The sequence below is a fragment of the Myxocyprinus asiaticus genome, chromosome 32 (genome assembly GCF_019703515.2).
Source record: "Myxocyprinus asiaticus isolate MX2 ecotype Aquarium Trade chromosome 32, UBuf_Myxa_2, whole genome shotgun sequence".
In the NCBI taxonomy this organism is placed as follows: Eukaryota; Metazoa; Chordata; class Actinopteri; order Cypriniformes; family Catostomidae; genus Myxocyprinus; species Myxocyprinus asiaticus.
This window is the reverse complement of record NC_059375.1, coordinates 23,768,784-23,784,777: the sequence shown is the minus strand read 5'-3', so window position 1 is coordinate 23,784,777 and position 15,994 is coordinate 23,768,784. Positions and strand designations below refer to the sequence as shown.

At 37.5% G+C, this 15,994-nt stretch overlaps 1 protein-coding gene across 5 annotated transcripts in view; it reads right to left on the bottom strand.

The window, feature by feature from the left end:
- Positions 1 to 15,994, bottom strand: part of afap1 (actin filament associated protein 1) — a 111,626-nt gene that overhangs the window by 3,446 nt on the left and 92,186 nt on the right. For all 5 annotated transcript variants that reach the window (XM_051666459.1, XM_051666458.1, XM_051666460.1 and 2 more), the window contains 2 exons: positions 941 to 1,131; positions 436 to 600 (listed from right to left, as the gene is read on the bottom strand). In XM_051666459.1, coding sequence (XP_051522419.1) covers positions 436 to 600; positions 941 to 1,131 — 356 coding nt within the window. The remainder of the gene's footprint in view (positions 1 to 435; positions 601 to 940; positions 1,132 to 15,994) is intronic.

The following is a 15,994-nucleotide window of genomic DNA, read 5'->3' as shown; positions in this document are numbered from 1 at the left end:
TAGAAAATCTACGCACTGCAAACAACTTTAAGTAAATGGACAGATTATGCACGGTTGGATTAAAGGGATAGTTCACCCATAAATGAAAAATCTGTCATCATTTACTTACCCTCATGAGGTTCCAAACCCATATGACTTCCTTTCTCCCATGGAACACAAAAGAAGATGTTAGGCAGAATGTTAGTCTAAGTCACCGTTCACTTTCATTGCATCTTTTATTTTTCTCCATACAATGAAAGTGAATAGTGACTGAGGCTAACATTCTGCCTAACATCTCCTTTTGTGTTCCACAGGAGAAAGAAAATCATACGGGTTTGGAACAAAGCATAGAAAACAAATCATACTTTTACATCGGAATTGGCAGATGTCACCTGCTGATAGCTGGTGTAATGCCTAAAATAAGCATGTACTGTATCTTTGCATGTGGATACTCACCTTGGCTTTCCTGAGGACGTGTCCTCGCACAGTAGAGGCTTTCTGTTGTGTCTGGCGGCGCAGCAGAGAGGCGCTGTTGACTGGCAGAGAGCAGGTCTCGGTGTCACTGGTGTCACAGCTGGAGATTGGCGAGTTGTCCACCGTTCGCCTCATTAACACTGGAGACTATGGACAGACACACATTTTGAGACTTGCTCTTCATTTCAACCCTAAAAACTAGCTTAACAAGCATGCAATTCCCATTTTGGTCTAGGCTGATTAGTGCTGATTTGATGCTGGTCTAGCTGGTGGGCCAGTATAGCCATGCTTTTCACCAGCAAAACCAGACTGGTGAAGCTGGTTGACAAGCATGGTCTTTTTTAATGAAGCTAGTTAAGATCATTTAAAACACTGGTGCAGACACCAGCATCCCATCCCATCAAAAACTGAAAATGGCATAAACCTACAGTTTAAATGACATCACTTCTATATTAGAGCTCTCTAAATTGCAGCTGTTTTTACAGACCTGTGGGCTGGAGCTGCCCGTTTTGGGTTCAATGGTCAAGCCCAGGGTGACACCTCCATTCAGGGCTTTCTTCAGACTTTCCTTCACCTCCGTCAGCTCCAGCTCCAGATTTACTCGCTCCTCCTCTTTTAGTTTACATTCTTCCTCCACTTTCTTCAGTCTCTCTGTCAGAGATGCCTGTGAACGCTTACCTGGATGGAATAAACACAGGGTGAATTTATATCACTCACTTTGCACATAATTTGTGTGACTGCTTCAGGAAACAGACTTTAAGTTTCATTTTCAATACAGACCAGCGTTTCATGCCCCATTGCTGAATCTATAGCCCCACAGCAAAACAACTGTATTTCATTCATCTTAGCTTTTTGTTGTAATCAAATCATTTATTTTACATAAACCTAACCCAGTGCGACACAAGTTTCCAGCAAAGTAATTTATCTGTCCACACTGAAAGTGAAAATACTGCGCCATGTGACACAATTACAACCAATCAGAACATATTTGATGTTTAAAGGTGCTGTAAGCGATTTTAGCCATTCTGGAACTTCCACCAGACTTAGCCGTTGATTAGCCACGCCCCCTCTTTCGAAAACCCCACACTCCAAAGTAGAGATGTGACAGGGTGGTTGACTAATCGACTAATCATCCAACAACTGACTAGTCGATTAGTGGGGTCGACTACTAACATTAATATTTTTTAGTGGAGGTGGTTTTATTGGGAGACACATTTCTCAAATTAAGCGACGCAACTTCTCCGAGAGCGTTTTTGCGTTATGATATCTTGCTGTGCTTAACAGTGAATAACAGTCAGAATGGTAAAACCCTCTACAAGAAGTGTTGTCTCTTTATTGCTTGAGGTTTAGTCCTCTTATATGCTACTGTTTCAGCAATCAAAGCGATGACTCAAACAATACTATGGATGCTCCGATCAGGAGCTGTCACTATTAATTGAATTTTTCTCTAATATCACTTTGCCTAGTTTTTGCTGACAAAAAAGTTTAAAAGGCTTATTAAAAACCTTTTATTTAATATGCAGGGTTTCTGCAGGTTTTATGAAGCTAAATTTAAGACTATTTTAAGACCTTTTTAAGACCAACTAAAGGAAATGTAAGGACTAAATTTAAGGGAACACAATGTCATCGCATTGCTCTCTAAATGTAAATGTCTAGGGAGCATAAGAACAGTCATATACATTTTTTTTAATCTCGACTAATCGCATGTTTTCTTGTAGTTAATCGCAATTAATCACAATATCTCATGAGTGTACAAATATGCTTTTTATATATATACAAGTGCATCTCAATAAATTAGAATGTCATGGAAAAGTTCATTTATTTCAGTAATTCAACTCAAATTGTGAAACTTGTGTATTAAATAAATTCAATGCACACAGACTGAAGTAGTTTAAGTCTTTGGTTCTTTTAATTGTGATGATTTTGGCTCACATTTAACAAAAACCCACCAATTCATCACAAAAAATTAGAATACATCATAAGACCAATAAAAAAAACATTTTTAGTGAACTGTTGGCCTTCTGGAAAGTATGTTCATTTACTGTATATGTACTCAATACTTGGTAGGGGCTCCTTTCGCTTTAATTACTGCCTCAATTCGGCGTGGCATGGAGGTGATCAGTTTGTGGCACTGCTGAGGTGGTATGGAAGCCCAGGTTTCTTTGACAGTGGCCTTCAGCTCATCTGCATTTTTTGGTCTCTTGTTTCTCATTTTCCTCTTGACAATACCCCATAGATTCTCTATGGGGTTCAGGTCTGGTGAGTTTGCTGGCCAGTTAAGCACACCAACACCATGGTCATTTAACCAACTTTTGGTGCTTTTGGCAGTGTGGGCAGGTGCCAAATCCTGCTGGAAAATGAAATCAGCATCTTTAAAAAGCTGGTCAGCAGAAGGAAGCATGAAGTGCTCCAAAATGTCTTGGTAAACGGGTGCAGTGACTTTGGTTTTCAAAAAACACAATGGACCAACACCAGCAGATGACATTGCACCCCAAATCATCACAGACTGTGGAAACTTAACACTGGACTTCAAGCAACTTGGGCTATGAGCTTCTCCACCCTTCCTCCAGACTCTAGGACCTTGGTTTCCAAATGAAATACAAAACTTGCTCTCATCTGAAAAGAGGACTTTGGACCACTGGGCAACAGTCCAGTTCTTCTCCTTAGCCTTCTTCTCCTTAGCCTCTGATGTTGTCTGTGGTTCAGGAGTGGCTTAACAAGAGGAATACGACAACTGTAGCCAAATTCCTTGACACGTCTGTGTGTGGTGGCTCTTGATGCCTTGACCCCAGCCTCAGTCCATTCCTTGTGAATTCAACCAAATTCTTGAATCGATTTTGCTTGACAATCCTCATAAGGCTGCGGTTCTCTCGGTTGGTTGTGCATCTTTTTCTTCCACACTTTTCCCTTCCACTTAACTTTCTGTTAACATGCTTGGATACAGCACTCTGTGAACAGCCAGCTTCTTTGGCAATGAATGTTTGTGGCTTACCCTCCTTGTGAAGGGTGTCAATGATTGTCTTCTGGACAACTGTCAGATCAGCAGTCTTCCCCATGATTGTGTAGCCTAGTGAACCAAACTGAGAGACCATTTTGAAGGCTCAGGAAACCTTTGCAGGTGTTTTGAGTTGATTAGCTGATTGGCATGTCACCATATTCTAATTTTTTGGGATAGTGAATTGGTGGGTTTTTGTAAAATGTGAGCCAAAATCATCACAATTAAAAGAACCAAAGACTTAAACTACTTCAGTCTGTGTGCATTGAATTTATTTAATACACGAGTTTCACAATTTGAGTTGAATTACTGAAATAAATGAACTTTTCCACGACATTCTAATTTATTGAGATGCACCTGTATATATATATATATATATTAGTTGTATGTGTATTATGACAGGACTTATTTGCTTCCTTTTATGGTGTTTTAACAGAAATAATGTTTAGAGGAGCACAGTGGAATTAACTCTGTGTAAAATACATCAACAACTCCTTTTAGGCCCCTTTCACCCCATTCGGTGGGATTCAATGGGCTAATGAAAGTGTAGATTACCTGCAGGGTTCCAGCATCTTCTACTGTTCTACACTGGCTTGCGCACTATCAAACACACTATTATGCAAGACACTGTGACAGAATCTTGGAGACTGTGCACAGCAGGGTTTCCTTTAGCTGGAAATGTCAGACAAATTAAAAGATTGTTTGCGCTACGCTGCCACGGAGGACTTTCCCGACAGTATGCGAAGTTGAAAAGCAGCCTGCGTTATTCCTGTCTCACATGCCGGTTTAAAACTCTTCCTTTAGCACCTCGATTGATTAACAGGTGAGTAGATCCCGAAATTCATGCACAAACTCAACAGGAGTGTTCATTCATAATAACATGTAAACAAACAACATAAAAGAACAGCTCACACCCGTTTGGGGTGATTCAAACAGAAGTGGACAAGAGACACATCACCGTTATAACTGGTCGTATTATGCTTCTTTTTTTGACCACTTGTGTTTGGATTTCGCGGGAGAGACTCTGGGATAAAGACACATTAATCATTAGGCCTATGTCAGTGTATTAATGCATGATATAGCACAAAAAGTAAAAAAAGGAAAAGAAAGCGCTTAAAATGCGCACCGTTTCTCTTAATTATACTTGCATTTAATCTAAGGACAAACATGATATTACGAGCAGATTCGAAGTATTTTAGTGTAACACCTGAATTAATAGAGCTTCAAATGTACATGCTTAGAGATGAGCAAACGTAATCATTCCTGGACACGTTGGCCAGCACTAAAACTCTGGTGCGCAGTGCAAGGCAGGTGTTCAAATGGCCACTGCAATCATGTTACAAGCACTATCTAACTCTGTTTTTTGTGTGCTTCATTGTAAATGTTCCCCTGCTTTGCTACATTGATAAAATGCTTGGCACAGATCTCAGCATAATGTCTCCCACCATCTGCTTTCACGACGGTCAATGCATGGTTTATTAAAAAGGTCATATAAGGACATGCGTTAACAGCATTAAAAAAATAGTGTGAAATGAAAATGTTTTATTCTATAAAGTAATGACAACATTTCTCCCAAATAAAAATATTGTCATAATAGAGCATTTAGTTGCAAAAAATGACAACTGGTCAAAATAACAAAAAAGATGCTGTGTTTTCAGACCTCGAATAATGCAAAGAAAACAAGTTCATATTCATTTTTAAACACCATAATACTAATGTTTTAACTTAGGAAGAGTTCAGAAATCAATATTTGGAGGAATAACCCTGATTTTCAATCACTGCATCACATGCGTCTTAGCATGCTCTCTACCAGTCTCATCACCGATCCTCCACCAAATTGCACAGTGGGTGTGAGACACTGTGGCTTGAAGGCCTCTCCAGGTCTCCGTCAAACCATTAGACGACCAGGTAGAGGATCGGTGATGATTTGGGGGTGCTTCAGCAAGGCTGGATTCAGGCAGATTCATCTTTGTGAAGGACGCATGAATCAAGCCACATACAAGGTTATCCTGGAAGAAAACTTCCAAAAGCTTCCTTCTGCTCTGACAATGTTCCCCAACTCTGAGGATTGGTTTTTCCAGCAGGACAATGCTCCATGCCACACTGCCAGGTCAATCGAGGTGTGGATGGAGGACCTCCAGATCAAGACCCTGTCATGGCCAGCCCAATCTCCAGACCTGAACCCCACTGAAAACCTCCGGAATGTGATCGAGAGGAAGATGCATGGCCACAAGACATCAAACAAAGCTGAGCTGCTTTAATTTTTGCAGCAGGAGTGGCATAAAGTCACCCAAAAGCAATGTGAAAGAGAGAGCATGCCAAGACGCATGAAAGCTGTGATTGAACATCACGGTTATTCCACCAAATTTTGATTTCTGAACTCTTCTTAAGTTAAAACGTTAGTATTGTGTTGTTTAAAAATTAATATGAACTTGTTTTCTTTGCACTATTCGAGGACTGAAAACACTGCATCTTTTATTTTTGTTTTGACCAGTTGTCATTTTCTGCAAATAAATGCTCTAAATGACAATATTTTTATTGGGAATTTGGGAGAAATGTTGTCATTACTTTATAGAATAAAACAAAAATTTTCATTTTACTCAAACACATACCTGTAAATAGTAAATCCAGAGAAACTGACAATTTTGCAGTGGTCTCTTAATCTTTTCCAGAGCTGTATATGCATAATATATAAAATCTGTTTAATATATGCACTCCCATAATTTATTTATTTGTGATGTGATATCCATCTTTTTATACTTAGGACCATTGAGGGACTCATACACAACTATTACACAAGGTGCAAACATTCACTGATGCTCAAGAAGGCAACACACTACTATATGCATATTATACTTTATGTAAATACCGGTTATGTAGATTCTGAAGGGCAGTACTAAATAAAATATATTTTATCTCTTATATTTGCATAAATTCTGAAAGGGGTGTGAAAACTTATGAGACAAAGGGGAAAGCTAATTTTTGCACTCAACTATACAGTATATATATTAAACACCCGATTAATGATCTATCAGCTGTCTTTTCTTTGGCTTTCTATCTTGATTTTGAACAACAATCTAAATTGAGAAATTCTGTGATGTGGCAACTAAAACAGCCATTTAGCTCCTAAAAGTTTCAGTTTAGGAGCCAATGGCTCCTTAGTAATTTTTTTAGTCTGTAGCCCTGATACTATACGGGCATAAAGCATTTGACTTAAAACAGTCAACGTTTGTTGTAGCTACAGAATAAAGCCTGCATACGCTCGGATGGGCTTTCATTGCCTAGCGTTCATAAGGGATCATCTGAAAATTCCACCAACTACGCTAAAACATTTCCAAGCATTCAATCAACTGACATATGCCTATTATATATAAGTTATATATATATATAAAAACTGTGAAAATACATTTTAAGATTCTGAAGGTTGTAATAGGCTGCCAGTGGATAGACTGATTTACTACATGCTATATTTTCCCAATATGTGCAATTATATGTATAGTTTTCAATTATTTCAGGAAAAAAATCACTCAAATACACCAATTTGTCATTTTCACATTCCTACGGTTGTTTCCAGAGTGCTGCATGACTAACTACAGGTCTTATTTTTCCAATGTCTTATTATACGTATACAGTATACATATACAGTATTCACAAAAAATACAAAATAAAAAACAATTCACTTAAATTCACTGAAATTATATTTTCACATATCAAAGGTTGTAGTAGGTTCCCAGTGGATAGACTGACTTACTACAGGTACATTTATAACAGTAAATCCAATTTTATGAATATTCAATTATTTAAAAAATAAAAATCATTAAAATCCACAAACATTTTCTTTTTACCTTCCAAAGGTTGTAGTAAGTTCCCAGTGGATAGACTGACTTACTACATGTGATATTATTACAGTAAGTCCAAATGTATGAATACAGTATTCAATTAGGAAAAAACTGAATTCACAAAAATGTATTTTCACAATCCAAAGGTTGTTCCAAGTGGATAGACTGACTTACTACAGGTCATATTACAATAAGTCCAACTGTATGAATACAGTATTCAATTATTTTAGAAAAGAAAATCACCAAAATGTTATTTTCAAAATCCAAAGGTTGTAGTAAATACCCAGTGGATATACTGACTTACTACAGGTCTTAATTTTTCAATATGACTAAATATACTGTACATACGTATACAGTATAAAATTATTGTAAATAAAAATTAACTAGAATTGTAAATAACAATTCACTAAAATTCACCAAAATGATACTGTATTTCACATTCCAAAGGTTGTATTAGGCTCCTAGTGGGGTGCATGACTTTCTACAGGCTTTATTTTTCCATATGTCTAATGATACTTATACACTATTCAATTATTTTAGAAAAAAATAAAAAATAAAAAATAAAAAAATGCACTAAAATTCACTAAATTATCATTCTTTCACATTTCAGCAGTGGTAGTAGGCTCTTGAAGTGGATGCATGACAGGTCATATTCGTCACGTATCTCTAATTATACAGATACAGTCATTAATTGCTTTAAAAATATATACAAAAATCACTAAAATTCACCAAAATTATATTTTCCCATTCTATGCCACTTGTTTTTTAGTTTTTTTTTCTCCCCTTTTCTCCCCAATTTGGAATGCCCAATTCCCAATGCGCTTTAAGTCCTTGTGGTGGCATAGTGACTCGCCTCAATCTGGGTGGCGGAGGACAAATCTCAGTTGCCTCCGCGTCTGAGACCGTCAATCCACGCATCTTATCACATGGCTTGTTGAGCGCATTACCACGGAGACATGGCACGTGTTGAGGCTTCACGCTATTCTCCACGGTATACACACAACTCACCCACCGAGAGCGAGAACCACATTACAGCGACCACGAGGAGGTTAACCCAACATGACTCTACCCACCCTAGCAACCGGGCCAATTGGTTGCTTAGGAAGCCTGACTGGAGTCATTCAGCACACCCTGGATTTGACTTCAGGTGTGGCAGTCAGCGTCTTTACTTGTTGAGCTACTCAGGCCCCCCTATGCCACTTAAGTTGTAGTTAAGGTTAGTAGGCTCCCAGTGGGTAGACTGACTACATGTAAAATTTTGCCAGCATGTGCTATTATACTGATGCAGTATTTAATGATTAAAAACAAAACTACCAAAAATTCACCTAAATGACATTGGCACATTCTTAAGGCTGTAGACTTCAAGTGCCCAGCTGCGTCATACATCCTTTTTGAGCTGGGGTTAGGGTTGATATAGGGTTAAGTGAGGGCTAGGGTTAAGTTTGATGGAAGTTTTATTTTATATTATGTCTACTGTTTGTTAGTGTTTGTTTTATTTTGAACAACACTGTTATGGTTGCAGTGTTTGTCTCACATAGCAAAAAGAAAACAGTGTAATCCTAACTCAAACCCAGCCTTAACGAATTTTTATAAATGATGATTTTAAACTGTATATTTGGTATATATTCGTATATTTGGACATTATGGCAATATTTGAAATGTAGTAAGTCAGTGATCAGGATCATTGATCAGTGATTCATTCAAAAACATTTTATTGAATTTGAGTGATTTCTTTTCTAAAATAACTGAATACTGTATTCATACAATTGGACTTACTGTAATAATCTTACCTGTAGTGCAGGGGTGTCAAACTCATTTTAGGTCGAGGGCCGGACTGGACTAAGCATCACTGTATGAGGGCTGAACTGTTAATACATTCATATATACAATATATATCAGTGGCGATTTCTTAGGGCCAGCAAAGCCTTCTCTGCTGAAGTAACATGCCTAATAAATAAATATTTTTTCATTCTTTCATTCTCATTGACCTTTCTGTATTTTTAATCGCTTTCCACTCTTAATTCATCTACAAACGAATAGCAAAAAACAAAACGTTTATCCAGTCAAAATTTACTCCTCGATGCTTACAAGCAAAGTGTAACAACTGTTTCACAAATCGCATGCCCGAAGCAGCACGTGAGTCTGAGCTCCACCCCGTCAGGCCTTCAGAATTTCCACAGAATCCCTCAACAGTGCAAATGAATGCGTATCTAATGTCAGATTGTCAGATTCATCAGCCAATCAGATTGATTTATTTCTTCTTGTGGGTGTGGTCTTTAGGATATGTCCCAGTTGAGGCCTTCTAGCTGGCCTTGAGTGACGCAATCGCTTTAAGTGATGAACGTAATTTGAAAGTGAAGAGCGCGAGATCTTGCTGACGAGACAGCTGTCACTGCCACATCACCATTGAGAAAGATATCCTTATGGATTTAAAAACCTGAGATGTTCTGCATGATCGTGTGATTGATTAATTAAACAGGAAAGGAGGACTGATTTTCACCTCAAGCAAATTGGTAAATGCTTTTTGCATTGTTATAGCAACATCAGGAGTTTTCTAAGTGTAAATTAGGCTGCTTGAGCATTCAGTGTCAGTTCAACTTTTGAAAAGTAACCGTGTACCCTGACGAAACAAAATTTATTGCAAGCAAAATTTAAATCGCAAATATTATTAGAGAGCTTTTTCTTGGTATTAGACCTCTTGGTTCTGGCTTTTGTGCATGGACGTGCTTTTAAAATTTCAATTGGTATTATTAGTTGACAGCCACATAATGTATTATAGGCATACAGTGTCTTATTCATTGTGAAACTGTGTTTTCTTAATGGCATGAATCGCACTGAAGGCCTATATATGTATATATATATCTTGTTTTAAAATTATAAAACCATTTATTACAAAAACTGTCTATCTGAACTTAAGTTAACTTAATTTAAATCATTTGAAAAAAAAAAAAGTGTGGGCTAATGACTGAAAAACTGTTTTTGTTTCATTTTGGCATGACAGAGTGCAAAGACTTAGTTTTATTCAAGCAACAATATAAAAAAAATAAATAAATAAATTAAAAAAACTCACTGCTCTGGGCTGGATAGCTTTATCTTATATAAACCGTTTAGAACCGAACATTAACACAAATAAACTGTTCGTACTTTAAATTACAAACCCGCTTAGTAAACATAAGAATTCTGGAATTAATTGAAAAGTTATTACCTCTAAAATGTGTTCTTATACTGGTCCATGTTGTCATTATTGCCGAGAAACTTGCACAAACTTCACAGTGGGATGGGTTGTCATGGGACTGTTTTCCACTGATGATGCAAGTTATAGGCTATCATCCATGTAACACCGCAAACTAAAATGTTTGTTTGCCCTGCTGTGGATGAAAAATATCATCATAACGATGTAATAGGCTATATCAACGTGGATGTTTTAAAGCATTTTTTCCCCTAAAATCATCCCGCAGGCCACATTGGAGTACTAAGCTGGCCACATTTGGCCCACGGGCCGCACGTTTGACACCCCCACTGTAGTGAGTCAGTCTAATCGCTGGGAACCTACTACAACCTTTGGAATGTCAAAATATGATTTAAATGAATTTAAGTTATTTTTTTAATGAATGCTGTATACTGTATACTGTTCGTATAATAAGATATTAGAAAAATAAGACCTGTACATAGTCATGCAGCACACTGGAAACAAACTTTGGCATGTGATAACATCTTGGAGAATTTTAGTGATTTTTTTCCCCTAAAATAATTGAAAACTATACATATAATTGCACATATTGGGAAAATATGATATGTAGTAGGTGATTTATGTAGAGGGTGATTTAGCCTGTTTGGAACGCAGGGAAAGACGAGACATGCACTTAAAAAGCCACAAATGCAAAAATAAAGTTGCAATTACATGATATAAACTCACAACTGCAAGATAAAAAACTCACAATTGCGACTTTATATAACGCAATTTCGACTTTATATCGCGTAACTGCGACTTTATATCATGTAACTGCAACTTTATATCTCGCATCTGTGAAGAAAAAAAGTCACAATTGTGAGCTAAAAAGTCAAAATAAGCTCTTTTTTTATTGCGTGGCGGGACCCGTCTCCCATAGTAAGGAAAGCAGAGAAAGAGCGCATGTTTCTGGACTCTGCCAGAGCTACTATTGTTAATGCCATTTAATTGAGAGATATTTAATAAAGATGTTTGAAATAAACCACATCTTGTAACTCGTGTAATTACTGAGATGCCTATGACCGGTGGAGACTGAGAAGCTGCCGCCATGAACGATAATAAGGACCATTACATTACCAGTACAGTACACATACTTTTCATTTACGCCATACCTCTCCTACTGCAAAGTTCTTAACTGCTGAATCAAGTTTGCTGTCTTACAACACTATGCCAGTATTCCCCACACTCATGACATGATGTCATGACAGTGCTGCTGATGTCTTAAAGGAGCCGTGCATCTTTTGCGACAAGAGCGATCGGTTTATGCAAGAGGTACTTGCTGAGGACTGTAGCACGATGACGTAGTGGAGTTCATCGACTACGTCACGGACATCCATTACGTAGTGGATTAAATCCATGGTTTAAACACTCGGAGCCGTGATATATTGGATGTTTTAAGGCAAACATTTTATTCAGCATGGACAGTATGTAGTGTTATGTATAAATAAAAAGTGAGAGAGTGCAATGATGATTGTATTTCCTTAAACTTTTTTTTATATTAGTATAGTATATTGTTCTAATAACTTTTGAGCATTGGGGATTTTAGTCTTCAAAGAGTATTTGGAGTGAATTAGTTTGGTAAGGGTGATGACTATTATATGTTTTTTTTATTTGTTTGATTTATTTTCGGGAACATAGCCTTTACTGTCCTATTTCTTCTTTAATATAATTTGGGATTAAAATCGTATTTATACTCTGTCAGGTATATCACAGTGTAGGGATGCACCGATACCACTTTTTCTCTTCCAATCCGATTCCGATATTGGAAATCTCAGTATTGGCCGATACTGATCCCAATCCGATCCGATCCCAGTGTTGTTGTTTTTTTGCATAATCAGTTTAGAATATCTTTACATTATTGTGTGGAACTAACTGGGTGTATCTTTAATATGTAAAGAAACACAAACCTCTAACTACACATTATTTCAATATAAATGTATAGCTTATTAAGAAAAACTTTATTATTAACTAGTATATTGGATAATGTTAAAATTAACAGTAATTCCAGTATAAATCATCTGTAGAAAGGAAGCCGTTTTTAATTTATTTATTTATTTATTTATTTATTTGTGGTGCAAAATTTTTCAACTTGTATCTGGACTTTAAAGGATTCAGATCTCTTTTTTTTATTTATTTTTTTATTTGTTTTATTTAGTTATAAGATATCAGCTCACTTTTCATTCACACAGTTATTTTTTGGAACCCATTAAACTTAAATATTATCATTTGTAAACAAATGATAATAATAATAATATATTATAATAGTAATATATAGTAATATATCTAAATAGTGCACCTTTTGTCACGGATCCACCGGTCTCTCTCTCTCTCTATTCCTCACTGCCGTCAGTACTCACTCTCCCCTGAGTTCTGATTACACACACCTGCATATCATTAGTGGCAAATCAAGGACTGCATATATACCCCGCTTTCACACACACTCTTTGTCTGTTCTCATCGATAGTATCTCTGAGACTCCACGCCTTTCTACTACGTCAAACATACCTGTGTCTCATTAATGCCTGTAAGTATCATAAGACTGTTGTGAGTTATCTGTTCATCGTGTCTATATCCTGTCTGGATATTTACTCACAATGTTTACATCACTGTTTCAATCATCTGTTCAATAAACCCTGCTACTGAGTTCATATCTCTGCCTCCGTGAGTCTCTCCATGACACCTTTAACTTTCAAACTCTCACGCTTTTATTTTGACATTCTGAACTCTCCAGGAAGTCCTGTATGTGTTTGTTTGTAGGAAAATTCACAGTAGTTTAATTAGCTTCTTATACAAATTCTGGTAAAAATGCACCTCCAGTGCCATTCTAAATGCATATTATAAGTGAACCAAACTATTGAGCATCTACATCTGAAATGTTGTTCGTGAGTAGCGCTGAAGCTGTTCCTGAAAATTTTATATATTTACTTATTAAACACAGCCTTTTGTGGTTCACAGAGCTATCGCACATCTTCAAGTGGCTTTGAATAAAATGCATGAGTCATATGAACTACTTTAATTGTGTTTTCATGGTTCTTTTATGTCATTTTTTTAGCTTGACAGTAACGAACATGACTAACACACAGTATCGGATTTGGATCGGGCTTGTTGGACCGATACCCGATCCGTTTAAAAACATCAGTATCGGAGCCGATACCGATCCAGGTTTCGGATTGGTGCATCCCTATCACAGAGGGACAAAGAAATATATAGCCTTTATTTGATTCATCCATTAATGATAATTACACGCCAATGACTGCTTTTACACATCTAACAACGTCTCTATAAGACAAGAGAATAATTATACCATTACAGATAGATATTTTCAGTCTCTAAACCTTACAAAACAAAAAGGATAAAAAGAAATGAAAATGTGTAGGCCAGTAGATTTTTATTTCCAAAACGAAGTTATGTGGATTATGGACAACACATATAGCCTATTGTTATAAAATATGACTTACTTGAATAAAAATAATAAAAAGATGAAAACATTTATCTTTATGTATCCTGCAATGGTCGATTACGATACGGCACAAGTAGAGCAGTTTCGTGGAGATAAAATACAAAACATTGCATATATCCAGTATTTAAAATAAACACCAAACTTTGATGCTATCAGAGAGAAACAAACATTTATAACATGGATGAATTTATAAAACATTAGTTTATACATTAAAGCTTATATAGACACAGATCTACCGGCAGTAGTTAAACTACTAACTTTTAGTTTGCCACTAGGCTAATATAACCTGTCAAACAAAATTGCGTGTATGCCGTACTGACAACACTAAATAACATAATTTTGTAAAGAGAATCTAATAAAATATGTAGCTGTGGGCATGCACATTAAAAACATACAGTACGTCACGGAAATCGACTATGTAGTGGATTAAATACAGTCCGCAGCGAGGACAGTCTCGGTTTATGCAATCGAACAAATTACAGATCACCGATCGAATCATAGGATGTGAATATCAACCGATACCGATCGGTGGCCAATCGATCGAAGCATCCCTAAACAATACAGTACATTTCAAAACGATCCCTTTTGTACATGAAATCATCTGCTCTAATAATAATGCTGCTCTGTATTGGAGCCTTTTTTATTTCTTTCTCTTCTTACTTTGATAGTTTTGTGCAATATGATGTTATAGCTAATAAGCTACTTTATTTGTTGAATATTCATTAGTCACTATGTTGAAATGCTGCGCTTAGCGTCCGTATATTCCTCTGAAACATGTGTGATCGGGGTCAGGTGACCCTAACGGAGCATAATTATACATGATCCTTAAAGGTCCAGGTATACTTCGTTTTTGTGCATTCCGATCGGATCGCATCTGGCCGACCACATTGCCTTTCTGAGAATATTTTTTTGACTGCAATGAATAGGAACGCGTTCGACGCATGTGCTCTACAACTGCTTTTGACACTCTTGCCACATGCTGTGCGTGGAGGGATCCCCAACACCGACTAGTCAACTAATTGTTCAAACAACTGACTGACTATTAGATTATGAAAATTGGTAGTTTTGCACATCCCTACTCCAAAGACACGCACACACAAACAGACACACTTGGAGACCATTGTATTAGAGCAGATGGAGGGGAGAGGATCCACCTGGGCATTTTGTGGGATCAGAACCAGCATAAATGGGTTGCCCCGTGAACGCACACAAGGATTGACAGGCAGAAAGTCTTCTGATTGGCTAAACAAACGATCTGACCATGGCCTGCAGACATCTTTTGCAACGCTGTTTACCGAGGCTAAAGCTGATATAGAGACAGGTGTGATATTTCATTGCACCTATTTCATTGATATCTGGCAGGCAATAAGGAAATTTTCTGCATGTCATTCAATAAAAAAATCACTTACAGCACCTTTAACATTCAGCTATGTGGAGCGGGATTTTGGACAAATTAGATTTTACTGTGGGCGGGGCTACCCAACACATTGCTGTAGAAATAGAAACCGAGCGATCGACAAGATGTGGTCGAAGCTGGTTAGAACAAAAACTCAGATTAACATGGAAGAGATCCATTTTTGTAGCTTGTCTCTCTTTCATACCATTATGTGTATGAATGTCACGATTCACTGTTGTTTGCTTTGTGTTTCTCCCGTCATCTGTTCCTCCTGGACTACACTTCCCATAATTCCCTGCCCTCATCACTGCCAGCCATCCTCGATTGTCCTCACCTGTGTTTCATTAACTCATTATCCCTTGTGTATATAATGCCCTGATTTCTGTTCAGTCTCATGTCCGTCCGCCTGATCTGCTCTGGTCTCCCTGGCCGTCCACCTGATCTGCTCTGGTCTCCTTGGTCTTGTGGCCATCCGCCAGATCTGCTCTGGTCTTCTGGGTCTCCTGGCCGTCCGCCTGATCTGCTCTGGTCTCCTTGGTCTTGTGGCCATCCGCCAGATCTGCTCTGGTCTTCTGGGTCTCCTGGCCGTCCGCCTGATCTGCCCTGGTTTCCTTGGTCCCCT